The sequence below is a fragment of the Pseudorca crassidens genome, chromosome 17 (assembly GCF_039906515.1).
Source record: "Pseudorca crassidens isolate mPseCra1 chromosome 17, mPseCra1.hap1, whole genome shotgun sequence".
NCBI classification, from domain to species: domain Eukaryota; kingdom Metazoa; phylum Chordata; class Mammalia; order Artiodactyla; family Delphinidae; genus Pseudorca; species Pseudorca crassidens.
In genome coordinates this window covers 1,285,117-1,310,714 of record NC_090312.1, presented here as the reverse complement: position 1 = coordinate 1,310,714, position 25,598 = coordinate 1,285,117, and the positions used below count along the sequence as shown (strand labels likewise).

At 64.8% G+C, this 25,598-nt stretch overlaps 2 protein-coding genes across 6 annotated transcripts; both read right to left on the bottom strand.

Annotated features, from left to right (window-relative positions):
* Positions 1–1,232: 1,232 nt before the first annotated feature.
* DGAT1 (diacylglycerol O-acyltransferase 1) lies at positions 1,233–10,718 on the bottom strand. Of its 4 annotated transcripts, none has more exons than XM_067712586.1 (17): positions 10,440–10,715; positions 6,195–6,282; positions 4,093–4,133; positions 3,913–3,998; positions 3,778–3,830; positions 3,438–3,543; positions 3,177–3,293; positions 2,999–3,073; positions 2,813–2,916; positions 2,687–2,725; positions 2,544–2,585; positions 2,425–2,469; positions 2,235–2,347; positions 2,085–2,150; positions 1,875–1,962; positions 1,728–1,790; positions 1,233–1,635 (listed from the first exon to the last, which is right to left on the bottom strand). In XM_067712586.1, the coding sequence occupies exons 1-17, from the start codon at positions 10,634–10,636 to the stop codon at positions 1,480–1,482; spliced, it is 1,479 nt and encodes a 492-aa protein (XP_067568687.1). In that variant the 5' UTR covers positions 10,637–10,715; the 3' UTR covers positions 1,233–1,479. The 4 variants fall into 4 exon arrangements, with proteins under 4 accessions (XP_067568687.1, XP_067568690.1, XP_067568689.1 ...); XM_067712589.1 differs by having other exon boundaries at positions 10,307–10,444; XM_067712588.1 differs by lacking the exon at positions 10,440–10,715 and adding an exon at positions 7,414–10,257.
* Positions 10,719–14,474: 3,756 nt separating this feature from the next.
* Positions 14,475–20,688, bottom strand: SCRT1 (scratch family transcriptional repressor 1). 2 transcript variants are annotated; one of them, XM_067712563.1, is made up of 2 exons: positions 20,112–20,688; positions 14,475–18,092 (listed from the first exon to the last, which is right to left on the bottom strand). In XM_067712563.1, the coding sequence occupies exons 1-2, from the start codon at positions 20,224–20,226 to the stop codon at positions 17,149–17,151; spliced, it is 1,059 nt and encodes a 352-aa protein (XP_067568664.1). In that variant the 5' UTR covers positions 20,227–20,688; the 3' UTR covers positions 14,475–17,148. The 2 variants fall into 2 exon arrangements, with proteins under 2 accessions (XP_067568664.1, XP_067568665.1); XM_067712564.1 differs by lacking the exon at positions 20,112–20,688 and adding an exon at positions 18,828–19,916.
* Between the last annotated feature and the right edge of the window lie 4,910 nt (positions 20,689–25,598).

Sequence of the window (25,598 nt, the reverse complement as noted above, 5' to 3'; positions counted from 1 at the left end):
GGAGGGGTCAGAGGGCCCCTAGGAACTCCATTGCCAGGTCTGCACCAGCTGGGACACAGGTGGGTGCACCGTTGTGTATCTGCCCAGCAGAGCCACCTCTGCTCTGCACTCATGTCACGAGGGGCCGGGCTGGCTTTGGCAAAAGGGAGGCGCGGGGTCTGGCAGAGGGAGGCGGTGGGAGCACAGCACCGCCCCTGCGTCAGGCAGCCACTGGTGAGCACGTGCGTGCAGCACGGGGAAGGGGCCAGAGCAGCGCACCCGACGTCCTGCCCCACCCGGCTCACGCGCTGCTCACCATTCTCCCAGCAGCCGCCAGGAGGCAAGGGTCGGGGAGATGCGGCCTGTAACCCCTTGGACTCAAAGGGCACCCCCAGGTGGCCTCCCTCTCCCCAAACCACCACCATGACCCAGAGGAGGCGAGGACCCGGGGCTGAGCAGCTTCTGGTTGGGGCAGGGGCAGCATGGCTCCGAGACCAGCACCCAGTCACCTCCTCAGACGCCCACCTTGTTGGGCTGTGGCTGTACGTCAGGGCACACGTGGCCCGGCACAGCCTCGGGGTTCCACCAGAGGTGGGAACAGGAGCCCGGGGCTGCCCCCACCTCCCTGGCAAGCTCTGGGAGCAAGGTATCCCGAAGGCCACACTCAGGATGTATCAAGTGGACCATCCAGCCCAGTCAGGGCCAGGAAAACTGGGCAGGGCTGGGAGGGGGCCGGGGAGGCCTCAAGCCAGCAGTTATCAGGGAGGCCACTGAGAGGGAGGCCCAGGACGAGGGTTGGGTCGGGCCACCTGCCTCATCCCAGAGGCCCAGAGCCCACCCCAGGTGAGCGCCCCAGCACGTGGCTGCCCCTCCCCAGGGGCCTGGGCACTTGGCCTTTGTGTCCTCTGCAGCCTTGCCTTGGAGTCTCGAGTCAGTCCTGATTCTCGGCCCTCTCGGCCTCCGGCCCCACCCCAAGCTGAAGTCCACTTCTGGGGAGCCCTCAGGCACACGGGGCCTGGGAGTTCTGAGGCCCCACCTTGTAGGACAAGAAGTCTTGGGATGCAGGGAGGTTGTGTCCTATGCCGCGCACCCCCTCCCCCCAGCCCAGCCACAGCCGGGCAACTGCTCCAGGCCCTGGGATGCCGAAGGGACCCAGATCCCCCTCCCATGGTCCAGCCCAAGGAAGGCCGCCCCCGCGGGACTGGGACGGCCACCACCTCCCAGCAGCCCCGTGCCCCGGAGGCTGAGGGAGCTCACTGTGGACAGCGCTTTATTGACACATTCAGACCCCTGGGCAGGATCGGCACAGCTCCCGAGTGCTGGCACCTCCCACGGGCCCAGTCTGCCGTCCCTGAGGGGGCAGGAGGGTGCCCCATAGGGGCAGAGAGGCAGCATCGAGCAGCCAGGCCTCTCCCCAGCACACAGGTGGGGGGCCGGCTCCAGCCACGGGCAGTGAGGCAAGGCGGGCAGCCGCAGCAGGGAGGGCCGGCCCGGAGCGGCTCAGGCCGCGGCCGTCGGGGCCTCGTGGTTGAGCACGTAGTAGTCGTGGACGTACATGAGCACCGCCACCGGCTGCCCGATGATGATGGTCAGCCACACGGCCGCGTTGCCGTAGTTGCCGCGGAAAAAGCGGCCCACTATCCAGGCCAGTGGGATCTGGGGACACGGGGGCCCGGTTAGCAGGCCTCAGCGACCACGGGGCTGGCTCCCGGGCGCGGAGCGGATGCCCGGCCACGCGGGGTGCTCACCTGAGCCATCATGCCCGTGAAGGCCCAGAGGCGGAACATGCGCAGAGGGACGCTCACCAGGTACTGGGTGGGGGTGAGAGGGGCGTCAGCTTACCCCTCGGCCAACCCCCGCCCGAGGTGGGGCAGACGCGCCCACAGGGCACTGACCTCGTGGAAGAAGGCCGAAGCCAGGAACACCCCCGTCCTGGCTACCCACTTGCTGCTGCCCTTCCGGAGCATGGGCTTGTAGAAGTGTCTGCAAAAGGGAGCAGCCGTGGGGCGGGCGGCCGTGGGGCGGGCGGCCGTGGGGCGGGCGGCCGTGGGGCGGGCGCCCGGGCCATGTGCCGCCCGCCTGCTGGCTGCAGCGCCCACACCCACCTTAGGCACCACTTGTGTACGGGGATGTTCCAGTTCTGCCAAAAGTAGGTGACGGACTCAGAGTTCCTGGGGGTCGGGAGACAGCGGGTGACCGGGCTGCGCCAGGGCCCTCCCCCCCCGGCCCCCGGCCCCACACCCAAGGCCACCCACCACCAGTCCCGATAGAACTCCCGGTCTCCGAAGTGCATGAGCTCGGCCACGGCGTTAAGGCAGGAGTGGAACAGCCAGTAGAAGAAGATGAGCCAGATGAGGTGGTTGGGGACCTGCGGGGAGGCGCGTGCCAGGTTCCAGAACACCACCACCCCGCCCCCCACATGCCCCAACCCGCCAGGCTGCTCACCGCCAGCTTCAGGAGGCGCTCGATGATGCGGGAGTGGTCCATGTCCTGCAGAGACAGGGTGCAGCTGGCTCCCTCGGCCCCGCCCTCAGACCCCACCCCGCGAGGGCCTGCCTGCTCACCTTGAAGGGCTTCATGGAGTTCTGGATGGTGGGGACCATCCACTGCAAAGAGGGCAGGGTGTCAGCTCGCTGGCCGCCCGAGCTACCCTCCTCCAGCAACTCCCCCACCCCGCACAGCGCAGCCCCCAGCCCAGCCCGCGTACCTGCTGAATCAGCCCCACCATGAGCTGCGTGAGGAACAGCTGGAGGAGGAAGCAGAGAACAGCGGGCTGAACCCCCAAGTGCCCCGTGGCCCCCCAGCCCGCGAGGGCCCCAGCCTCCAGCCTCACCATCTCAAGGAGCCGACGCAGCAGGAAACGCTTTCGGATGCGGGCGGAGCGGGGGAAGTTGAGCTCGTAACACAGGGTGGGGGCAAAGAGGAAGTAGTACAAATCTGCAACGGGAGGGTGGGGCTAGCAGGCCGAGGCCCCGGCCCCCAGCAGCGCCCCTCCCCCAGGCCCTGGCAGGGTTCTCACCTCGGTAAGTCAGGTTGTCAGGGTAGCTCACGGTGCACTGGGCGGCTCCCCCGTTGGCCTTCTTACCCGCAGCAGCTACGAGCAAGTGGCAGGGCGGGGTGAGGCTGCGATGCTGCCCGGGTCCAGCCCCACAGCAGGTGGCAGCCCCGGGTGGCCCCAGCCCCAGGCAGCCCCTCACCAGCCTTGGCCTTGGCCCTAGCCCTGCGCTGCTGTCGGCACCACAGGTTGACGTCCCGATAGGAGAACAGCTTGAGGAAGAGGATGGTGTACGCCATCAGAGCCAGCACGGAGCCCACTGCAGGAGAGGCAAGCTCAGGCCATGCACCCCCCACACTGGCCACAGGGGAGCCACGGCCACAGGGGCAGCCCCTGTGGCTCGCCTGGGTCTCTCCTGCGGGCCCCAGAGACAGGTTGGGATGGGCTGAGATGGGTGGCCCACCTGGAGTGATGGACTCAAGCAGTAAGGCCACAGCCGCCGGGAAGCAGAGAATAGTGGCCAAGTTGACCACGTGCAGCAGCAGCCCTGCTGGCTCCGTCAGGGCACCCTGAGGTGGCGGGGGGGAAGCACAGCGCTCAGCCGGGGGCCCTCACTCCCCGGCCAGAGGGTCTCCCTAGGGCATGGCTGCCAGGCCTGTGGTGCAGCCCCTCCCGGGAAAGCCACACACAGCCCCAAAGCCTGGATGAGACACAGTGGGCCGGGCTGCTGGTCTGCCCTAAGTCTGGCTGGAGAGGAGCAGACCTCCGGGCAGGGCGAGGGTGGGCGTGAGGGTGCTGCTCACCACAGCCAGGCGCTTCTCCACCTGGAACGCAGCCACGGCAAAGACGTTGGCCACTGAGGACAGAAGCACCACAGGGCAGGTTCAGGCTCGGGTCAGCCCCGTCCCCACCCGAGGCCTCCTGGGCACTCAGCTCACCAATGACCAGGCACAGGGCGGGCCAGCTGTAGGGGTCCTTCAGAAACAGAGACACCACCTGGATGGGATCCACCAGGATGCCGTACCTGCGGATGGGCAGGTGGGGGATGAGGGTCTGAGCGGGGGAGAAGGGCGGGGCCTGAGCCGGCAGTGGGCGGGGCAGGGCCAGGGCCCACTCACTTGATGAGGTTCTCTAAAAATAACCGTGCATTGCTCAAGACCTGCGAGAGAGAGGGGGACACGACTCCGTCACCTCTGGCCCCGGAGCAGCCACCCCAGCTCCTCCCGGCACCCCTGGGTCCCAGCAGCAGCCTCCACCCTGCAGGCCCAGCCCTGCCTGACCTCACGCCAAGCTCCAAGACTCGCCAGCCACCCCGCAGACGCCAGCGCAGGGGCGGGAAGCCCCTCGGCACTGCCCCCGGCACGCCAACAGGAGCCGCCCCGACACCAGGCATCTCCCAGATGCCTGTGTCTTCAGCAGCAGACAGAGACCCACGCCGTCCAGCAGCCCGCACCCATCCCACCGAGCTGGTGAGGGCCCCAAGGCCACAGCAACAGTCCCAAAGTCCAAGCCTGCCGGATGGAGCCACGACCCACGCCCAGGGCGCCGCCCTGCCAGTCAGGCCCCGGCTGTGTGGCAGGCGCTGCACCGGGAGTGCCCATGCCCTGTGGGCCAGAGTCCTGAGGGGCCGGGGGAAGCTGGGCCTGGAACGCCACACTGTGACTCACGCCCCTGCCCGCCTCGGCCATTCCTGCGGCAACAGCAGCTGAGGATGGAGCCCCATCACAACAAGCTCTTGCCTTAGCCGGTGGCTGGGGGCCTGGCTTTCCTCTGCAGGGACGGGGACCTGCTCCCTCACCCCACAAGGCACAGGCCCCGTGCAGGTTACGGAAGGGTCCGCAGAAAAGTGATGCCTCTCCAGGGGACACTGGTGGGGTCCCTTACCTGGCAAGGTTCACGAGGAGGTGAACAAGCTCAGAGATGCAGGGGCCAGCTGCCACACCCTCTCCCAGTCACACGCCTGAGCGGCCAGCTTACCAGGACACACGCGGTCCTACAGTGTCACCCCACCTGGCGGTGGCCTGTCCTGAGAGCTCACAGCAGGCGAGAGCTGGAGCTGCAAACAGGCAGCACCCACCTGGAGGCCCAGGCTGCAGAGGGGACGCAGCGCGGGATGCGCATCTCCTACAGGAAGGGTGTGGCAGAGGTACCAGAAGCAGGGGGAAGGCTTTGGGGCAACACCGAAGGGCCAGGCAGGCCCAGGGGCTGCAGGGGAGCAGACAGTGCCGCCCAGGCAGCTGAGGGCCCGCCCCACACGACCCCCTCTTCACAAACCCAGCCTCGGCCGGCAACGGCCTCCAGAGACCAGGGACACGTCATCTCCTGGGTCTGGGCTGGCCAATGGCCCGCCCTCCCCTTGCCCAGCCAGCTTCTCACCCACCAGGCTGCATGGTGCCCCACAGCTCCCCAGGGAGCCTCCTGGGGCCACAGGCAGGGAAGGTGCGGGAGCCCCTTGCACACGGGCAGCCGCGGGAGCCACGCCCAAGACAGGCAGACACGTCGGGTGGAGGGTCAAGGGTGATGTGCCACGTCAGCCCTGAGTGGCGGGGGCAGAGCCCAGAGAGGCCCCTGCCCCCTGCCCCGCCCGAAGGCTGTACCCTGGAGCGCTGGACTCTAGCTGCCAAATGCCGGGGGAGCGGGGCCCCTGAAGCAGTGGCCTCGACCAGGCCGCAGAGCGAGGCAGGCGCGGGGCTCCCCACTCTCACCCTCCTGAGACTGAGGGAGGGGAGCCCGGGGCTAGAACCGTATTCTCACCCCTGCTCCTCCAAGTCCAGGCCTGCCCGGGGGCTCCACGCCCATGAGGGCCATTTGGAACAGAAGAGGAAACTCTTCGCGGAGCCCCAAGACCACTCACACGCGCTGCCAGGAGGCCCTGCGCCCACAGCACCCCTTCCACAGCCCCAAGGCCCACCAGCCCATCTACTCCTTCCTGCCCCCACGCCAAGCCAGAGAAGCCCCTCAGGAGACCCCAGCCCCTCGGGCACAGCCCACGGCACAAAGGCTCCCACGCTAGCCCTGCAGGCGTCTCCTGGGATTCAACAGGGACAAGGGTTGAGTGTGTGCCCTCCGGGAGCCCAGTATACGGCCGCTGCAGGCACCGCCACCGCGATCCCCCTCCACTCAGCCCAGCCACAAAAGCTCTGGCCACCCGCCCCAGGGGGCAGAGCTCGTGCCCCGCCTGGCCACAGGGACACCTGCTCCAAGATGCCACCCTACTTACCAGCATCACCACACACCAATTCAGGATGCCACGGTAGTTGTTGAAGCCACTGTCAGAGCTGAACAGAGAATCCTGCAGGCGGTGGCACCTGGAAAGCAGGAGTGGGCACCCGCAGAGCCCAAGGCAGTGAGAACCTCGAGCGAGGCCCAAAGCAGGCCCATGCCTCCCAGCACTGGCAGACACCTGTGAACCTGGCCACACCCAGCCCCTCACTCTGGGCAGCGCACGCCCATCTGCCCACCAGCCTACTCCCCAACTGTCACCAGAGAGGGGCCAGGCCGTGCCAAGCTCTCAGGAACACCCAGAGGCCTGCCGCTCCACACTGCGGGTGGGCGGGGCACGCCACAGGCAGGAGCTGGCTACGGGGCGGCTGGAGTCCCCCAGGCTGGGAGCACCCCTCCCCCCACAGCTGCCTCTGGTTGCCGCCACCCTCGCTGGCTAAGGAGTGCTGATGGCCCACAGGAAGAGTCCACCCCAGGGGTCCGGGGGCCCATCCGGCAATGCTGGACAGATGCGGGGGTGCGAATCTGCCTTTGCAGTCAGCCCAGCCCACCACCCAGTGAGCCAAGGGCCCCACTCCAACCGCCTCCTCCCTCCATCTGGCCCACACAGGTCCCAGCGGGCACCGGCACTCAGGCACTGGACGCCTGATGGCAGGGAGGTCTACAGTAGAAGCCAGCGGAGGCGCTTTCGGTGCCCCCCGCCCTTGAGCGCTCCCACCCAGCGCCAGGGCTGGGGGACACAGACGCAGACCCTCACGTCCCTGCCTGACCCTCAGGGCGAGGCAGAGGTGGAGGGGCCACAGCACAGCGGGGCAAGGCTCAGACCTCGTGCCGGTCCTTGGCGGCAGCCCCGCCTCACCCCGAGTGCCCTGCCACCAGGAGGCCTTCCACGGCATTGAGCAAGGCCTCCGGTTTTGTAAGAGAAGCCAGGGCCTCCCCTTCCCTCCTGTGGACACAGCTCCACCTCAAGAGGCAGCTGGGGCACAGGAGAAGACAGGGCCTCCGGGGGTGGCCCTGCCTCTGTGGCAGGCCTGGCTACGGCTGGGGTCAGCACTCAGACAGCCGCACCCAGGAGATGAGGGCCAGGGAGGACGAGACACCACTCAGCATCTTCAGCCAGGGCAGTGCTGACGGTCTGACCTCTGCCTTCCCAGACCGAGGTCTGCCCCCACCTGGCCCACCCGCCTCTCCCAGTCACAGCCCTGGCCTCCTCGCACCTGCCCTCCAGCGCCATCCTGGAGCACGCGCAGCAGGGCTGTGAGCTCCACCCCAGGCGCTCTGCCTTTCGAAGAGGCAAGCAGAGCTCCAAGGCCCAGCTCCCCAGACAGGACAGTCTCTGGGCCTCTCCACTGGCCGGGCTTGCCCAGAACCCTCCCCCAAATTCAAGCCCAGTCGCTTTTACTGGAAGCGTCCCAAAGCCACCTCATGCTACAAGCTGCCAACCGCCATCTGCATGTCCACGCCCGGCTCGACACGCCCAGGGGACTGTTTCACAACAGCGTGACCCCTGCCCGCTTTGGGCCACCGAGAAGACCACGCTGACTTTATCTGCAGCAATCTCTAAGATGAAACTGGGGGTGAGGGAGCGGTGGCATTTTCCAAACCTGACAACAAGTAACATTATAAAAGCTCTCCCAGATCGCTGCTGTCAAGCTCCTAAGGCCTTCCCCAAGCCACCCACACCCGCCCCTCAGGTCCCTCCACCGGCCTTCTGACGACCCCCAACCCAGGCAGCTCTGTGCCCCCAGAGGTCGGAGGGCCCGACCCAGGGAAGGAAGCCCACCGCCCACCAATCCCCCCAGAGGTCCAGCCTTGCCGATGCAGTCAGCTGCAGTGGACCAGAGGGCACCAGGCATGGTTGGCATGGACGTGGGGCCTGGCCGCCTTGCCCAGAGCTCTGTCACCCTCTCCCCTACTGCAGGCGCTGCCCACGCCTCTGTGCCCTCCAGCGGCCTGCCCACCTGCTCCCAAGTCCCACCCAGCCAGCAGGGCCATTCTAACTCATCACAGGTATCACCTCTTTCACCACCTCACACCAGCACTGGGAGGCGGGCACACAGGGAAACTGAGGCTCACTGAGGTTCAAAGTCTGCCCAGAGGCACAGCCCCAAGTGTGGACCACACACGCGGGACCACACGGTCCAGCTCCAGGGCCAGTTAGAACAAGGAGGGGGCAGGGTGCCAGCTCGCCTCCCAGCTGCCACCCCCTTGGCACTTCCTCCAGTTGGGTGGGCTCCCCGTGTCCTCAGTCCCTGCTAGAGAGGGAGAAACAGAGGACACCCCAGAGACAAACCCCTGGGAGAGCCCCACGACAAGAAGGCCCCGCCTGGAGGGCCCGTGAACCAAGGGCTGGAGAGCGCACAGGCGAGTGTGGTGCACCTGAAAGGAATGAGCTGAGAGGCAGGGCTAGAGGGGCGGCCCTCCTTCCGGCCCCACCCAGAGCGTGACCGCCCCGGCCAGGCCAAGGTGAGCAGGAAGTGTCGGGAGGGGAGGGAGGAAGAAGGGGGAGGAACAAGCAGGGAGGAGAGGCGGCAGGTGAGAGGAAGATGACGGGGAGGAGGGGCGGCGGAGGCCAGATGCCAAGCGGGCAGACAGAGCAAGGCCTGGTTCTGCCCCAGGAGACCCAACCCCTGCGGTATCTGGCATGAGGGACAAGAGCACAGAGCCTGTGTGTCCTGCAGACCCGAGGGGACTGTGGCCCATCCCTGCCACCTCCAGCTCCTCTTCCCAAGGGTCCCAGCCTTGACGGTGGGCAGTCGGGGCTCCTGCTGGCTCAGCCCAACTAGCAGGAGTACAGGGGAGGCTTCTGGCCACCTGACCTGCGTAGAGCAGGAAAGTGACTGCCCGCCCAGGGTGACAGCTTGGCCCAAAGCTGGCACACTCCCCCCATCTCATACAAAATGACCCCAAATCCCACCCCCTCCAGAGGGAGATGGAGCCAGCCACGCCCCTGCCTCCTGGAGAGGATAATGTGGGGAGGTGGCAGAGGGGACTCCAGGACACTCCTATCCTTTGCATCCTCCCTCAGTCCCACCTCAGGCCCACAGGAAGCCAGCACCCCTCAGGAGAGCCGCCCTCATGAACTCTGCGCCAGACCTCTGCCCACACTGCTCAGTGCTGAGATTATCTTATCTCCCAGGTGAACTGTGCGCACCCCAAGGGCAAGGACAGTGCCTGCACCACAGCTGCCTTTGCCCATCCCCTCCCCACAGTACCCAGTGAAGAAAGCCTCGGTTCTTCTTTCATGAGAGAGCAAATCCTTGCCAACCCACTGACAGGTTGCCCACTTCCTCCTTGATAATCTCTAGCTCTGGAGCTGCTTCCAAAGCCAGAGTCCCTGAGGGCCCCTGGGCCGGGAAGGCTCCGGTGGGGGGAGGGGGCGTGGAGGACGGCAAAGCGACCGCCTGGAGCCAGCTGCAGGACTTAGCCAATGCCCAGGTGGGCCAGGTCCTCGCCATCAGCCACAGCTTGCTCCCCACCCGCTTCCCATGAGTCCTTCAGCTAAGCAGGGAGACCACCTGTGGGTGTGCCCACTTCAAACCCTTCTCCTGTACCCCAGCCAGGGGTGAGAGTCCCAATACAGGACCCATCTCTGACCCTAGAGCAGGCATTTGTGCTGGTAATATAAGCAGGACCCCAGGCCAATCAATCGCTGGGTAAAGGATGAGGGACCTTTGTGAAGACCATTCTTGGGAGGGTCTGCAAGGAATGAGAAACCCTCTCGCATTGCCCCCTGCCCCTTTCCTCAGGCAGTCCCAAGCTCCTGCTGGCCCACTCCCCAGCCAGCCCACCCTCCTCTGGGAGCCTTATCTACCCACAAGGCACCCCTCATAGCCCTCAGGAGGGGCCCCCTTCATCACACACCGCCAGACGCCATCCATCTCCTTCCAGGAAGAAGACAGTACGGGTGGCTGGAACCAGCCCACCTCGGGCTCCAGGTTCTGGGCTCACCCTGGGAAAGAGCCTCAGGACCCACCTAAAGATGGGCAGGGGGGGGCGTCTGGAAGCTGGGCCGGCTCCCCTCGGCGCCCCCACCTGTGTGACTCTGTCAGGCGACCCTCCACCCCTAACCTCTCCCTAAGTTTCCCCGCGGAGGCCCAAGGGGCACACCTGTCCACGCAAAGTCCGGAAGCCAGGCTCTCGGGCTCGGAATCCGAGCTGCGGCGGACACGCCTGGGGGAACAGCGAGGGTCGCGCAGGCCCCGGGTCGGGGTCAAAGGTTAGGGGTCAGGCGCACCGCTACCTCAAATCCCACTGGCCGCTGCCCACGTCGACGTCTCCGTCCTTGTCCTTCTCCGGGGCAGGCGCGTCCCCCCCGGCGCCCACGTCCCGTACCTCCTCTTCCGCCGCTGCCGCCGCGGGCCCGCTGCCGCCCTGGCTCGAGGGCCGCGACCCCGTCCTCCGGCGCCGGGAGCCGCTCGCGCCGCTGCGATCGCCCATGGCCTCAGCCCGCACCCAGCCGCGGCGGAATCGTGGTCCACCGCGCTCGCAGCGCCCGAGGCCCGAGGCCCCGCCTCCAGTCCCTCGGCCAGAGGCCGCCACCGCCCCCTGTCGGCCGCCGTAGCCTGCGCCGCCAATCAGCGCGCAACCGCCGGGTCCTCCCCAAGCCCGCGGCAGCGTCGCTCCCGGAGCTGCTAACTGGCCCGTGGCCGCGGCGCGCGTCCATTTGTAGTCCGCTGGCGCGCGGGGCACGCTGGGAGTTGTAGTCTCATGGCGCAAGCCGGAGCGCGGAGGCGGGCGCGCAGCCAGGGGCGGACGCTGCTCCCCGAGGGCCTCGGCGGAAAACGCGCGGCTTCCTGGCAGCTGGAAGCCCCTCCTGACCGCTGCCTGACCCTTGTCCCGCTCTTTCAACGCAGGGTTTCGTCATGCCTCAGCCCAGGCGCGGGGTGGGGGATGTGGGTTATTTATGAAGTGCCTCGTGCGTTACTGTCAGACAGACACCTAGGGCGTTGATGCTCCGCGAGCCCTCTAGTTGCTACCGTAGGCCCCCGCTTTTCCTCCGCTTAGGTTGTTCAGACAAGCGCCAGGCCAAAGGATGGAGCGAGAGAAAGGCCCCAGGCCCCGCGTCCCGGGTACCTCCACCTGGCCCGCCTACGCCCAGGGCAGCACTTCTCCCCTGCAGGCCCAGGACGGGGAAGGGCAAGGGTGCTGCCCTCGCCCCCACAATGGGCACGCCCGGCCCGCCTCTCCACCCAGCCCCCTTCTGCCCTCGTCCGCAGACTTGCAGAGCTTCCCGCCTTTCGCACCCGGGCCAGTTTTGCCAGGGCGTGGGGATCCTGAAGTGCCAGTTCGCGGCGGCCCAGAGGCTTCTGTGTCATTGCACAGTCTGCAGTCATCCAGTCGTTAAATGAAGCAACTAATACACCATAACAACTGCACGGGGAGAACCGTGGGCGGGCAAGTCCGGTCCCACTTGGCTTGACCTGCATTTTGCAAAGAGCATGGAGTGTGAGTATCCTGGATTTCCGGATGCGAGGGTTCACTGGGGGCTCAGGCCTGGTTTACCCAAGAAACACCCCTAGCCGCAGAACCCACTCCATTCACTCCTCTGAGGTAAGCAAGGCCGAGAAGATCACCTCTCTGAAAGCAAATAAACCCAGAGGCTCAGCCTGAGGTCAGCCCTCCTTCCCGCCCGGCTTGCCCTGGATCCATCACCTCCACGGACAGGCACCTGGGCCCCCTGGTGACACGCGCTTCTGCCACCGGACCATTTGCGACTTATAGCAGCCTGGCATCCCTTCCTGGCAGGCTGAGGCTAGCTTGCAGGTGTTTTCGAGTAGCCTGCTAAAGGGGCCGCCCTCATTGGGCGCCAGAACCCCTCCTGCGTGCCCACATGGCCCAGCCTCGGCGGGTCAGGACCAGCCCCGTCTCTTATCCAGTGTCCAAGAACGTTCGTCTGTTCCTAGGCAGACCTGAGCCAGGGGGAGCTAGGCCTTTCTGAGTACTGATCCCAAGGGAGGTCGGACGCAGGAGAGGGTCCTCTCGGGAGCCCGCAGCGTAGGGGTGAGCCCTGGGAGCTCTGGCCCTCCCTCCCAATGACCTCTCCCAGGCAGCTAGTGGTAAGCTCCCCACCCACGCCCACGTGTCTCCGCGCACCTTCTGGCCCTGCCATCCTCCAATAAAGAGCCAAGACTAGAGGGCCGGCCCGGACTGGCACGCTGATTGGTAGAGGAGAAGATCGACGGCTCAGGCTGCCAGTAGGCCCAGAGAGGCTGAGCGCAGTAGCCAACGAGGAGTGAAGGGCCGTGTTAGAAGCGGCTGCCTGTGTCCGCGTCCAGGCTCCAAGTCGTCGGCAGACAAGAAGCAGTAGGAGTGAGGGGACCAGGGTGGACTGGGGGCCGCCAGAAAGGACCGATCTGACCGGGGCCTGTGGGGGAACCAAGGGTTCCACCACCGAAGTTGAGAGCAAGATGAAGGCCTCGAGCCAATGGGAAGGCAGGGGCTGTGAAGGCACCAATAAGGAAGAGCCCCTGTACCAGCGGGGTGCAGGGCCTGTCTGAGGGAGGCGGAGGCCTGTGGTTGATAGTGGACGGGACTTCTAGGAGGGAGGTGGGGCCTACGCCAGCCCCGCCCACAGCCCCAGCACCTCAGGATCCTGGGTGCGGTGCGGCCCAGACCCACAGGGGAGAGGCAAAAGGTCAAGGTAGGTGAGGTTGTTTGGGGACAAATGTGTGCATGAGGAGTTGTCGAAGAAAGCTTAGTGGCGAGCTTCCCTGCTGGTGGAAGCAACACCTGGCCCGGGGTGAGGAACCTGCAGGTCTGGTCGAATAAAGGGCTGGAAGGGTTTTGGGGTTTAGAAAGGGCCTCGAGCTGACACTAGGTTGGAGGCACCGCGGGCAGGCCAAGGAAGCCTGTGAGGGAAGACACTGGACATGGTGACCAGCAGCCTGTTCTCTGGAATGCAAAGTTCTGTCCATGGACACCTGTGGAGACAAGCGTGGGCTCGTCCCAGGCACCGGGGAGGCAGCCTCCATCCTTCCACCCCCACTGCCCCTTAGAGTCTTACAGAAGCAGAAACAGTCAATCCAGACCCCGAAGCTGAGGAGCCCTGGGGAGGAGTGGACCTCTGAGAGCCTTCCTCCCTGCCATTGGTGCCCACCCAGGTGTGAATCTGAGTTTAGGATGGGTGGGGTATTGGGCAGGGCTTAAGTCAAAGGCAGCCCTTGGACAAGTTGTTCCTCCCCCTGAGGCTCAGTCTTCATATGCAAATTAGGCAATGCTTCCTACCTATCCTCTACCAATACTGGGGGCTTTCCTGAGGTTGTTAAGGCTGATGACGCTCCCCAGAAGGGGGCGCCCACCTCCAGGTGAGCCCCACCCTGAGCAGCAGGCCCACAGGCTATGGTCTGTTGCAGGTCAGTCTCCCCTGCTGTCCATACCAGTGGAGTCTGGGTGGGCCTGTCCCCTGCCAGTGTGCAGACAGCTGCTCTGGGCCTGGGATGACCTGGTTTGACCACATGTCTCCAAAGATGTGGGACCTCTCAGCTCATGCCTACCTCCCTGGGTGCCGAGGGCATTTGCTGCGGTAGGAGTCCCTGTCCCTGGGCTCTCTGAGCCCAGCACAGCCCTGCCCCTCATCTCCTCAACATGACGTCCTGTCTAGAGCCCGAGGGCTGTGGGTGGCTGTGGGCGGCTGTGGGAACTCCTATGACCCCTGGGCACCTCCTCCCCAGAGCCAGCCTGGCCCAGCTACCTATGGAGGGCTCCTCAGTGTGGGAACATATCCCCTGAGTCTGGGAGTCAGGATGTGGACAGCAGGCTGCAGGAAGGGGTCAGACCCCACACCCTCTGCTGTCCCCATGTTCTCCAGTGGCATCGAGGAAGGCTCGCTGGTGGCTGTCAGGCCTGTAGGGACAGCAGGAGCCCCTACAGGAAGAGTGGGGGTGTCCCAGGCCACAGGATTACAGGCCCTGCTGCACCTCCTCTGGCCATTCTAGATCAGTCCCGGGCCAGATCTGACTGTAGCCTCCCCAGTTCCTGGCACAGAGCAGAGTCACCTGCCACAGGAGAAATGCTAACTGCCTTGCCTTCAGGGGTCTGACAAGCCGGCCCTCCAGGGTGGAAGACTGCCTTCTCGCAAAAGAAGACACGGGCGCACCCCAGCAAAAGGCAGCGGCGCGACTCCAAGGCTGTGTGGGTAGGGTGCCACTCCCAGCGCTGGGCCTGCGCCTGCCCCGACCTCTTACGAGCGGCAGGACCCGGAAGACGCCTCCTAGGTGACCCCAGTGCCCCCTGCTGCGCGGGCCCAGCCCTGTATACATCAGCCCGACACTCCGAGTTCTATCAAGAGTGGCATTTATTCTCCTCGTGGAGGTGCGGTGCTCCGGGGAGCTGGTGCTATTGTGCTTAGGAAGGAGGTCTGTCCGTCCGTCCGTCTGTCCGGCCGGCCCGGCCCCAAACGGGGGCGGAAGAGGGGCGCGGCCCGAGTAAAAATCCCGGCCTGTTCCGGGTGGGAGTATGTACAAGGCGGCGGGGCGCAGGCGGGGGTGGGGGCGGGGCGGGCCGGCGGCCGCAGCCCCCACCCGAGGGCCCCCGCATCTCGGGCCCTACTCGTAGAATCAGTACAAAATAGGTGCTACCTAAACGTTCCTTCTACCTGAATTCGCTAAGTCGGTTATTGTGCTGCTTAGTTATGGGGGCGGGAGGGGGCCCATGGCTTTCCACGGCGGCGGCGGGGTGTGGGGAGAAGCGGGAGACCCTGGCCGGCCCACAGCCCTCCGGCCTTCTCCTTAGGTAGGTAGATAGGCATGTGGGGTAGAGTGGGGTGCCTGTGTGTGCGTGTGCATGCAGGTGTGCCCAGCGCAAGCGGGGCAGGCCCCAGCTTGGGAGCTGTGTGAACACCAAGCTGGGATGTAGGGGTCTTGGACGTGGGCTCTGCTGTGCTGGCCTCTCAGGTCCAGGTGCCCCGCTGCAGGAGCAGCGGAGTAGCAGCTGGGCTTGGTACCCACGGGGATGGGGCTAGCCAGGTCAAATGCTCCAGCGTGCACCTTTTCTTCTGGCCTGGAGCCCTGGACTGACGTGACAGAGCCCTCATTGCCAGGGGATGGAAGGAATGGGATTCGGTATGGGTGGCCCTGGTGGCGCTGGGCCTTGGGGCCCTCGGTCTGTGCCACCTGAGCTGAGAACCCAGGCCCAAGTCAAAGGCAGAGCCCCACTGCCCCCAGCACTAGCTCGGCGCTGGGGCGGGGAGGAGTGAGGGGCCACGGTTAGGTCTAGGGACCGCGGCTCTCTCTGCACCTGCGGCCATCCCTGGCCCACCCAAGCCCGTTGGGCCCGTCACAAACGTACACACACACACACACACACACACACACCCCCCGCAGGTCGCCACGTCCCTAGCGGACTCAGAAGGGGGCCTGGAACATAGTTGGTGCCTAATGAAGGATTGGTGGGTGATGGACGACTGAAGGAGGGGTCTTGGGGGGCAACCACCCCGCCCCGCCCCTGAAACCATTACACCCGCCGGCCTCTGCCGTGGGGGGGAGGAGGAGGAGGAGGGAGAAGGAGGGGGAAGAAAGTCTGCGCGTCCGGCCCCGCGCAGCGTCCCTGATCTAGGGGCCTATGGGGTGGGTGGGGCAGGTGGATACCTGATTCTCAGTAACTCTAGAGGCGGCGGCAGCTTCGCATGCAGTGCGCATTATTGCTCTATAGTCGGCTTCGGACTAACTAAGAGGGACAGGGAGCGGGCAGCCCCGGGAAGGGACGGGAGGTGGGTGGGGCTGCATGCAGTGACGTCACAAAGGCGGCGGCCAATGGGGCGGGCCCTTGGGGCGGTGTCGCCGCCGAGGCTTTGGCATAGACGGGCGTAAGTTGGCAACAGAGTGAGGGCGGGGCCTGGGGTTCCAGGGAGGGGACCGGCCTCTGAGAGGCGGGGCCTGAGGCTCCCAAGAGGCGGAGCCCGGGTGGGGCGGGGTTCAGGGGCGGGGAAAGTGATCCAGGACATCCCAAACCCCTGGCGTCGGCGGGAAGGATAGGGGCCGCAGCGCCCCTTCCCTGACCCGAGTGCAATCCGTTCATAAATATAACGTACAAATACAGAAAGAAACCCGACGCATCCGCAACCCCCCCCCAGGGGGCTTTACCCGCAAAGCGAATACAGAGAGGTGTGTAGAGGGCTGTGCCCAGGCCTGCCTGCCGGGCCCCAGAAATCCGTCCTCCAACACCGAATGCCCGGGTACGAGGGAGGGGGCCCCGGGGCAGGGCGGGAGCGGGTTCTGAGGAGGTCGGATAAGTCCATGCGATTTGATATGCGTCATTATTATTCGTTATGGAGGACAGAGCCCGGGAAGCTGGGCTGGAAGAATTCGGATTTGGCAGGGGATGCGAGGCGAGGGTAGGAGAGCGGCTCGGACTGAGGCCCCAGAAGGAACCCAAGGGAGAGAGGTGCCGCCATCCGCCCCCCTCCCCGATCCCCAACGCGTCTAACACTCCTGGGGTTCAACGAACACTGAGGAGTAGGGACGCCTCTGCAGCCCCCCATCCTGCCCCTCCCCCGCCTGCTGCTGGGGAGGGACCGGCTCCCTGGACGTCTAGGCCGCAGGCCTGGCCCTGGAAGGCTTGGGAAGGGGTGGGGAAGACCTGAGTCTCTGCGACACGATCCAGGGGCGCAGAAGAGGGAGGAAGGGGGCGCTCCCTACCTCACCCCACCCCGGTCTTCAGAGACCTAACTCGGAGATGAGGTTCGGTTCTGGGTCTCCTCGACCCTATTGCTGGGAAAAAGCCTGGGGCACCCTGGAGGGGAAGGGAGGGGGCTCGGGGTGGGTCTCCCCTCGGGACCCTATTGCTTGAAGGGGCCGGCAGGGCCCCCGGCGGGCGGGGCGGGGCCGGGCCCCCTCCCCCTATTGCTGTGAGGAGGGGCCCGCCCTCCGGCCCCTCCGCCCGTTCGCCGGCGGAGACCTCCCTGGGGGCCCGTATTGCTGAGAGCCGACCCGGCCGGCGGAGGCCACGCCGCCCTAGGCCTGCACGGGGCTGAGCTGAGGCGCCGCGGCGGGCGCCGGGGCCGGGGGGCCGGCGGCGGCGGCGCCCTTGAAGCAGGCCGACTCGTAGTGCTTGTTGAGATAGGACTTGAGCGCGAAGCTCTTCTTGCAGCGCTTGCACTGGAAGTGCTTGAAGGCCGAGTGCGTCTGCATGTGCGCGCGCAGGTTGGAGCGGTCGGCGAAGGCCTTGCCGCAGTGCGCGCAGCCGAAGGGTTTCTCGCCGGTGTGGGAGCGCATGTGGCCCTGCAGCAGCCAGGGCCTGGAGAAGGCCTTGCCGCACACGCCGCACTTGTGGCGCAGGTCGTGCGTGAGCAGGTGCATGGCCATGGCCGGCATGGACACGTACACCTTGCCGCACGTCGGGCAGCGCCGCGCCAGCTGACTGTCCAGGCTGCGGTGCGTCTGCTTGTGGCGGCTCAGGTTCGACGACGTGGCGTACGTTTTGCCGCACTCGCCGCACGCATGCCGGCCTCCCGCGCTGCCGGCCCCAGGCCCCGCACGCGCCTCGGTGCTCGCCCCCGCGCGCGCGCCTCCCCGACCCCCGGCCCCCGATCCCGCACCGCGCGTGCCTGCCCCGGCCCCGCCTCCGCCGTCGCCGTCGGGGGCCGCCGCCGAGGCCGTGGAGGGGGCGGCGGCGGTATTGGCGTTGGCGGCCTTGCGGCGGGAGCGCCCGTCGGTGATGAAGAAGGCGTCAGCAGCGTAACCCTCGCTGACCGCCGCATCGCCGTTGATGTAGCCACCCGCGGCTGTGGCCAGCTCCGGGCGCGGGGTGGGCGGCGGCGCCGAGCCCGCAGCCGCCGGGCCCAACTCTCCCCGCACGGCCGCAGCGTACATGGGCTCCGGGGACGGCCCTTTGAGCAGGGCCGCCTCGGCGTCGCCATCGTAGACAGAGGCAGGCCCCGCGTAGTCGTTGAGGTATCCTAAGGGCCGAGGCGGACAGACAGAGAGACAGAGGGAGAGGAACCGGGCAGCGGGCGAGACACACACGGGAGGGCGGCGGGAGACAGCGGGGTCCGGGAAGGAGGGAACAAGGAGGACAAAGAATAAGGGGCCGAGGGACCGCGGGGCAGGGAGGATGGAGACGGCAGGGAGGGGAAGAGAAGAGAGGAGAGATGAGACAGGGCCCGGCCCGGCCCCGCCCCACCCTCGCAGGAGGAGGAAAAGAGTCGCATCTTCGGGCGCGGCTGCCCCCCCCCACCTTCCGCGGAGCTTCAAGGTCAGGGGGGAGGGGCGGCGCTTCCCTCGCCCTCCTTCCCCTCCTCCCCCCCTCCTCCCCTCCCCCTCTCCCTCCCCCTCGGGTTCTCCCCACTTCAGCAGTTTTCCCTGATTATGCAACACACTGCAGACCCGCAGCGCACAAAGCCAGGACCGCCTGTCCAGGGACCCCGTCGCTCCCGCTCTCATGGCTCCCAGCGGCTTTTCCACTGTGCTGAGAACCCGCGCCCAGCCTTGATGCCGACCCTCTCCGGTGCTCGAGGTCTCCCCACAAGCCCTGGAGAATTCTGCCTCCCGCAGACCTCTAGCACCTCCCTTTCATCTCCCAGCTCTCCCACTACTCACTAGATTTGACCACCTTCAGCTCCAGCCCTATCTCCCTCCATCCACTCTGCTTCTGCCCCCACTCCCTTCAGTCATCCTGCAGCCTTGGGTCCTACCTTGTTCCGCATTGCCCTCTTCCCCCAGGCCCTAATCCTTTATGGGGGCCTTCCTCAGCCCCAGGACAGACGACCAGGAAGATGCTGCATTGGAGACAGTGCCGGGGCGTCCACCAGGGGACACCTTCACAGGGACAAACTGCAGGCAGGCAGCATTATTCATGCCGGTAACTGCAGCTGTTCTCAAGGCATGAGATGGGTCTCACAACCTCAAAGTCACAAATGCACACCCCACACAATACAGGCTCTGGCTTCTTCAGGGTTACACTCAGCCTCTCAGACACTGTCAATCCTGGAGTCCCCTCAGGGTGGGCTGCATGCTGACCCAGGCCTGTGCCACCTACTCGTGCAGGGTCAGACATGCAGCCACCCAGACACTCTCAGCTAGGGTCACCAGTCACATGGGCGCAAAGCAGCCTCAGAGTCACATGGTCCCATGTAGTGGCACACAGGCAGGCACACACTCATACAGGGTCACACACAAGCGCACACAGTCACATGGCCACACGCAGTCACATGGGCACACACAGGCTCGCACACAGGCTTATGCTTCTTCAGGTCACACTTGTTTTACCACCCTAGCTGCTGGCACTCTCAGACCCCTTGCCTGCGTGCTAACAGTTGTCCTTGAATTTGGACGCCCTTACACAAAGAGCCTCCCCCTGCCTCCAGCACTTTGGACTTCCCGGCCCACAGCCCACCTGCCCACACCCTTCTCCCTGACCCTGGATTCAGGGAAGAAGACACTGCTGCTGCCTCGGCTGGGACCTTTGCCCTGACAGGTGGGCCGCCCCCACTGGACCACATGGCTACTCCCTGGAGCTCATAGCACTTCCCTGATGGCCCTAGCAGGGGGTCCTGGAGGTGTAGCCAAAGAAGAGGAGAGGGCTCCGAAGCAGGCTCAGCTTCCTGAGTGTGGGTTTGCATGCATCGCTAAGTCCTGTCATGTCAGCAGGTGTCCATGCTGTGTCGGTCAGGGTGTGGGTCAGTGTGTACCTTCAGGTACCTCCTGTTCCTGCCCCCTGTTCCCCACAGTCTCTCCTGCATTGACACTCTCGCTGCCCAGCCTTGGCTCCGTTCTGGCCTACCTCTGCCTTCCCCTCTCCCTACCCCCCATCTCCCTCCCCTCCAAGCCCCACTCCAGCCACTGCCTCCTGCTGGTTCTGGTTCCCTCGGGTCTATTTCCTGGGGCCCCTGCTCCCTCCAGCCCCACACTCTGGCCCTCTACCCCTTCCGGCCCTGCCCTGGGCCCCTCGCCGCCCCCAGCCTCATCCCAGCTCACACCTTTCTCCTGCAGTCGCTCGCCGAGGTCGCTTCGGGCGCGCCCGTAGGAGCTCTCGAGGTCTGCCGAGGAGAACGTGTCAAGTTTGACCTTCTTGACCAGGAAGGATCTGGGCATGATTCCTGCGGGGCTCCGGCGCTGTGGGCCTGCGGAGCCGGGACGCGGGGGGGCTGCGGCCGCGGCGGGGCCCCGTCACCATCCGAGGGGCGGCGGAAGCAGCACGGGTCCCCACTCTGGCCTTTGGGTGCTGCCGCGCGAGTGCCGTCCTCTCTTCTGCCTGCCTGTCCTGCGTTTCCTCCTCTGCTCCTCGGGATCCCTTTTCTTCTCCTTCCTTCCTTCTCTTCTCTTCTTCTATTCTCTTCTCTCTTCTCCTCTTCTCTCTTCTCTTCCTTCCTTCCTTCCTTTCCTCCTCTGGTCCCGGCTCCCCAGCCCGCAGTGCCGCCCCTGGACAGGCGGGGGAGGAGGCTGGGAGGGCGGGGAGGGGGGGAGCGGCTCCGTCCCGGGCCCGGAGGCTGCGAGTGGGTGCAGGGCTGGCCCGGCTCCGCGGCCCCCTTCCCCTCCCCCCCGCCACCGCGGCGGAGCCTCAGTCAGCGACCCCCCATGCCCCCGGAGGTGGCGGCGCCGGGCCCGGAGAACGGGGCGGCGGCGGGAGTGCCGGCAGCTTCAGCACCGCGGCCAGCGCCGGCCCGGCCAGCACCTCGGCCAGCGACCGGGCGGGTAAAGCCGGCGCGAGCTGCGAGGGGCGGGCCGCGGGGGCTCGGCCGCCGGGCGGGGGTCCTCGGAAGGGGGTCTCTGGGAGGCTTGCTTTATTGTTCTGCAGCCGGAGCGAGCGGCGGCGGCGGCGGCGGGCGGCGGGCGGCGGGCGGCGGGCGGGGGTCCTCGGGGGGAGGGGTGCGCTGGGAGGGCGGGCCGAGGGAAGGTGGGAGGGAGGGACGGGGGCTCCGGGGGCGGGGCTCGGCCCTCCGACAGCTCCTGGGCCCGGCCTCCTGCACCCGCGGCCGCCTCTGCCTGCGGCCCGGCCCAGCCTCCGGCTTTTAAAGCCCAGGAGCTGAGGGAGGGGGTGGGAGGAGTGGGGGAGAGGACGGCGGAAATGGCTGCGCTGGGCCGGGCCCCCGCCAGGATCTCCTGGGAGGGGTCTTGGGGATGCCGCGGCCCGGCTTGTGTGGAGTTCCCCCGAGAGACTCCAGGAACGGAGGCCCAGCTGTCCGCGGCATTGTGGGGCGTGGGGGGAGAGGTGGAAACAGGCCTGGGACCCACGAGCCCGGACTTGGGATCTTTGGGGGAGGAACGCAGGGCGGACCCCAGAATGGTCCGGCCAGTCTAACTCTCGGGTGTGGAGGCGAAGGATCTGCGGGGGCAGGTGGGGGAGGCGGGAGGCGAAGGAGCGAATGCTGAGGCAGCGAAAGTGCAGTGTGGAAGTGCTGCGCTCGCCCTGTGCCGCAGTGGCTCCCTGCCACTCGGTCACCCGGGCTGACCCCGCGCCCGCTGGAGAGGCCTCCTCCACCCCCGCCTTCCTCCCAAGGGCCGGAGGTCGAGCGCAGCGGCGACGCACCGAGCGGGATGTGAAGGGGGAGAGGGGCTGCTTTGCCCTTGCTCCAGAAATTCGGTTTCACTGGTGGTTTTCCGCCCTCCCGCGCGCCTGCAGCTCCCCCACGCGGCCCCGCAACCAGGCGGATAACCCTTCCCCCGGCCGCCCGCCCCGAGTTTGCAGCCCCCATGACGTCAGGCCCAGCAGCCAATGGCTGGCGCGGGGGTGCGGGGAGTTCCGGGCCGCACAATGGCCGCGCGCGAGGACATATGTCCCCAATTAGGGCCCGGCGCCGCCATTGTCCCCTCACCCTCCCCCGCCCGGAGGTTCGGGTCTCCACGCTCCGAGCGCTCCCCAACGCAGCCCTCCGTCCCTGAGGACCAAGGTTGCAGGGGTGGCTCCGGGAGTATCCGGGCGCGTCCGAGCCGGGAGCGCGTGCGCACCCGGCGCAGAGAGCGGTGACCTTGTGCGGGGCGGCACGGCGGTCCCGCGGACACCTGCCGGGAGCGCGCGGCGGGAGGGCCGCACCGGGGGCGCGCGTTCGGGGGCGTGCCGGGCGCGCTGAGCTCAGCGCCCCGCCGCCTGCCCGGCTCTCCGGTTCCTCCCGCATCTCAGCCCAGGAGCCGAGTGAGCGTGGCTGTGAGCGAGCCAGCCCGGCGCGGGGGCGCGGCGGAGACCACAGGCCCGCTTTGTGGCGGCGGTCCAGGCCGCGGCAGTGGCGGGATATTCATCTTGCGTGGCAGTTGCTCCCAAGGGGCGGGGGCGGGGCGCGGCTGGCCCCTTATCGCAGAGCCGCAGCCGGCGGGCCCCGCAGTGGGGGCGGGGACGGGGATCCCCCTCGGCCGAGCCACTCGTCCCTGCCCCCTCCCAGGGGGGCCAGGCAGAGGCGCAGCCGGAGGCACGGGCCCAATTAGCATTTTGATTGCGGGACTGGGGGGCCCATCTGGACCGAGGCCTAATTACCGGGCTAACCCTCGGGGCGCCAGCGGGACGGGCCAGGCGCACTCCCTTCACCCTGGGTTCCCCGCCTCCCGAACAGTCCGCCCCAGTACTGCTCTCGGACCACGTCCCTGTCCCCCTCCGTTTTCCCAGTGGCCCTGTCGCTCTGTCCGTGTACTTTTGCTCCTCCACCCCTTCCCTCATTCTTCCACTCCCCTACCCTGTCCTTTGTCCCTCCCTCTGCACCTGTTTCCTCAGTCCCATTCCTCCATCGCCCTTCGCTTTTCCCTCATTTCTGTTCCTTCATCCAGCTTCTCGATTCTTCCATTCCTGGCTCGCTGTCCCAGACCCTGCCTGTCTGTCAATTTCCCCGTCCCCGAGGCTCCCAACCCTCTTGACCGACCGGGCGTCAGAGCACCGACACATGTGTCCTACGGCCCGGGCGCTCCCAAGGGGATCATTTAGGCCGCCCTCGCGCTCGCACTCGTTCGGGGTAGAGCCTGCAGCCCCTCGGGGCGCCCAGCGGGGAGGGGCAGCTGGGCCTAGGCCTTGGCCATCAGTCCGAAAAGGCCAGGTTGTGGAGCACACATGCGGCTCGGAAGCAATTACTTAGTCCTCTCCACCCCACCTCCTTTCAAGCACCCTGAGGTCGAGGTCACTGTGTTGCAGGAAGGGGGACCCCTCCCAGGGCCTGAGAGCGGGCTCTTGTCTAATACTCAGAAATGAACTGTCCGAGGAGACACATGTGCTGACAGAGCAAGCGACTTTATTGGGAAGGGGCGCCCAGGCGGAGAGGAGGAGGGTAAGGGACCCCAGGAGGACTGCTCTGCCGCGTGGCTCGCAGTCTTGGGCTTTATGGTGATGGGGTTACTTTCTGGGTTGTTTCTGGCCGATCATTCTGACTCGGGGAACTTTCTGGTGGCACATGCAACCGCTCAGCCAGGATGGGTTCCAGCGAGGAGGATTCTGGCGTCTCCTCTCTCCTTTTGACTTTTCCTGTATTCTTCCGGTTGGTGGTGGCTTGTTAGTTCCGTGTTCCTTACCCGGATCTCCTGTCGTAAAATAACTCATGCAAATTGTTACTGTCTTTGCCTGGCCAGGGCAGGCGGTTTCAGTCAGTGTTTCCCCTAACAACTCCCCCTTGAGAGACTTCGTACTGAAGATACTTCTTGGGAATTGGGGCAGAGGTCTCTTTCTTCTGTAACTACTTCCTGCTGAGAGGGGGCGTAGTGTTGCCTCATAGAGTAAAAGTCTGTCTCCACCTGATCAAAGTTTGGGGTGCGGGCTGCAGGGTGTGTGACTTTCAGCAATACAAGGACTTGTCTGAAATCACACCCATAGTGTCACCTAGTTATTTCCTTGGATGTCTGAACCATAGCTACTCCATTTTGACTTTTTTTTTTAAATCCATTTTGACTTTTAATTGTAATTTTCTCCTTCATAGCCAAAGCAGATGTCACCATTAATGATGTTAGTGTTTCTCTAGGTATGAGAAGATGCAAGAGTTTGGACTCATAAAATCTTCTCCTGAAAATATCTCACTATCTGAAGGCCTGTCCTGCCAGGTTTTCTCAGAGCACAGAGTGCCTCATTCCTGATCTCCACCCTGAATTTCTTTCAGGGGGTGTTGAAGCTCAGTGGCTGTAGTGGCCATTGACTTAATCCTTGCAGAGGCAGACGGCAATTTTCAGTTGGCAGATCCCCTTCAGGGTCGTAAATTTCAGCATGGTTTGGGGGGCATTTCATGACCATTTCATCCCACGGTGCTAGGAATGCGTATTCCCAGGTCAGGTGAAGATTTCACTGACAGGCCACTCAGTGTGCCGCTATTATTGGACTAGGCCTTACGAGTAGCCCAAAAGCCTCTGGACTACCTGTCTAGTCTAGTCTCTTATGGTGCAGGACAATGTTCCCGCTTGCTGCTTCTTCCCATATCCAGACTTGCACTATTGCCGTCGTTGATCTTATGTGGAACTATATATTATCATTCTGTCAGAGGCTCAGTCACACATTTGGTAATGCAAGAAACAACAATTTTGTAAAACAGGCAATATAAACAAATTATATAGCTAGCAGATTAGTAAGCTCATAAGCAAGAATATAAGTCAAGAACTTCCATTAGGTGCAGCCCAGCATATCCCGGTTCGTCTGACTTAGTCTGTTCTGTACCAATCCTTATCTTTAAGGGAAGTTATATACTGGCGTTGTCCATAAGGCCCCAGGCCAGTTTCCTAGTGTTACTAGACTGATTATCCTTAGTATGATTTAAGTGTTCCCAACATAGAGGAGCCTCTAACTTAACTTACCACAGCCTGGTGTTAACTACATAAATCCAGCCCATGATTGCGGGAGGTCTCATTCCTTGGCGGAAACTCTGCTTGTTGCTCTGAACGAGCTTGAGTAACAGAAGAAAACTCGTGTTTATGGCCAGGGTCAGAGCAGGCATTACTAATGGGCCAGGTGAAGGGATTCTACCTAGTAATATCAATAGTTACCTGAACGTGGCTATAATTTTTCTTTGAAAGTAAATTTCCAGGTTTCCCTGGTGGCGCAGTGGTTAAGAATCCGCCTGCCAGTTCAGGGGACATGGGTTCGAGCCCTGGTCTGGGAAGATCCCACATGCCGTAGAGCGAATAAGCCCATGCGCCACAACTACTGAGCTACTGAGCCTGCACTCTAGAGCCCGCAGGCCACAACTGCTGAGCCCCTGTGCCACAACTACTGAAGCGCACGCACCTAGAGCCTGTGCTCTGCAACAAGAGAAGCCACTGCAATGAAAAGCCTGTGCACCGCAACAAAGAGTAGCCCCTGCTCACCACCACCAGAGAAAAGCCCGCACACAGCAACGGAGACCCAATGCAGCCAAAAATAAAAATAAATAAAAATAAAATAAAATAAATTTTTAAAAATTAAAAAAATAATAAATTAAATTTATTTATTTATTTAAAAAATGTTTTAAAAATAAATTTCCTCAGGGCCAACCAATGGGCCTTGGAGTGGAGAAATTCACCAAGGTAACCCA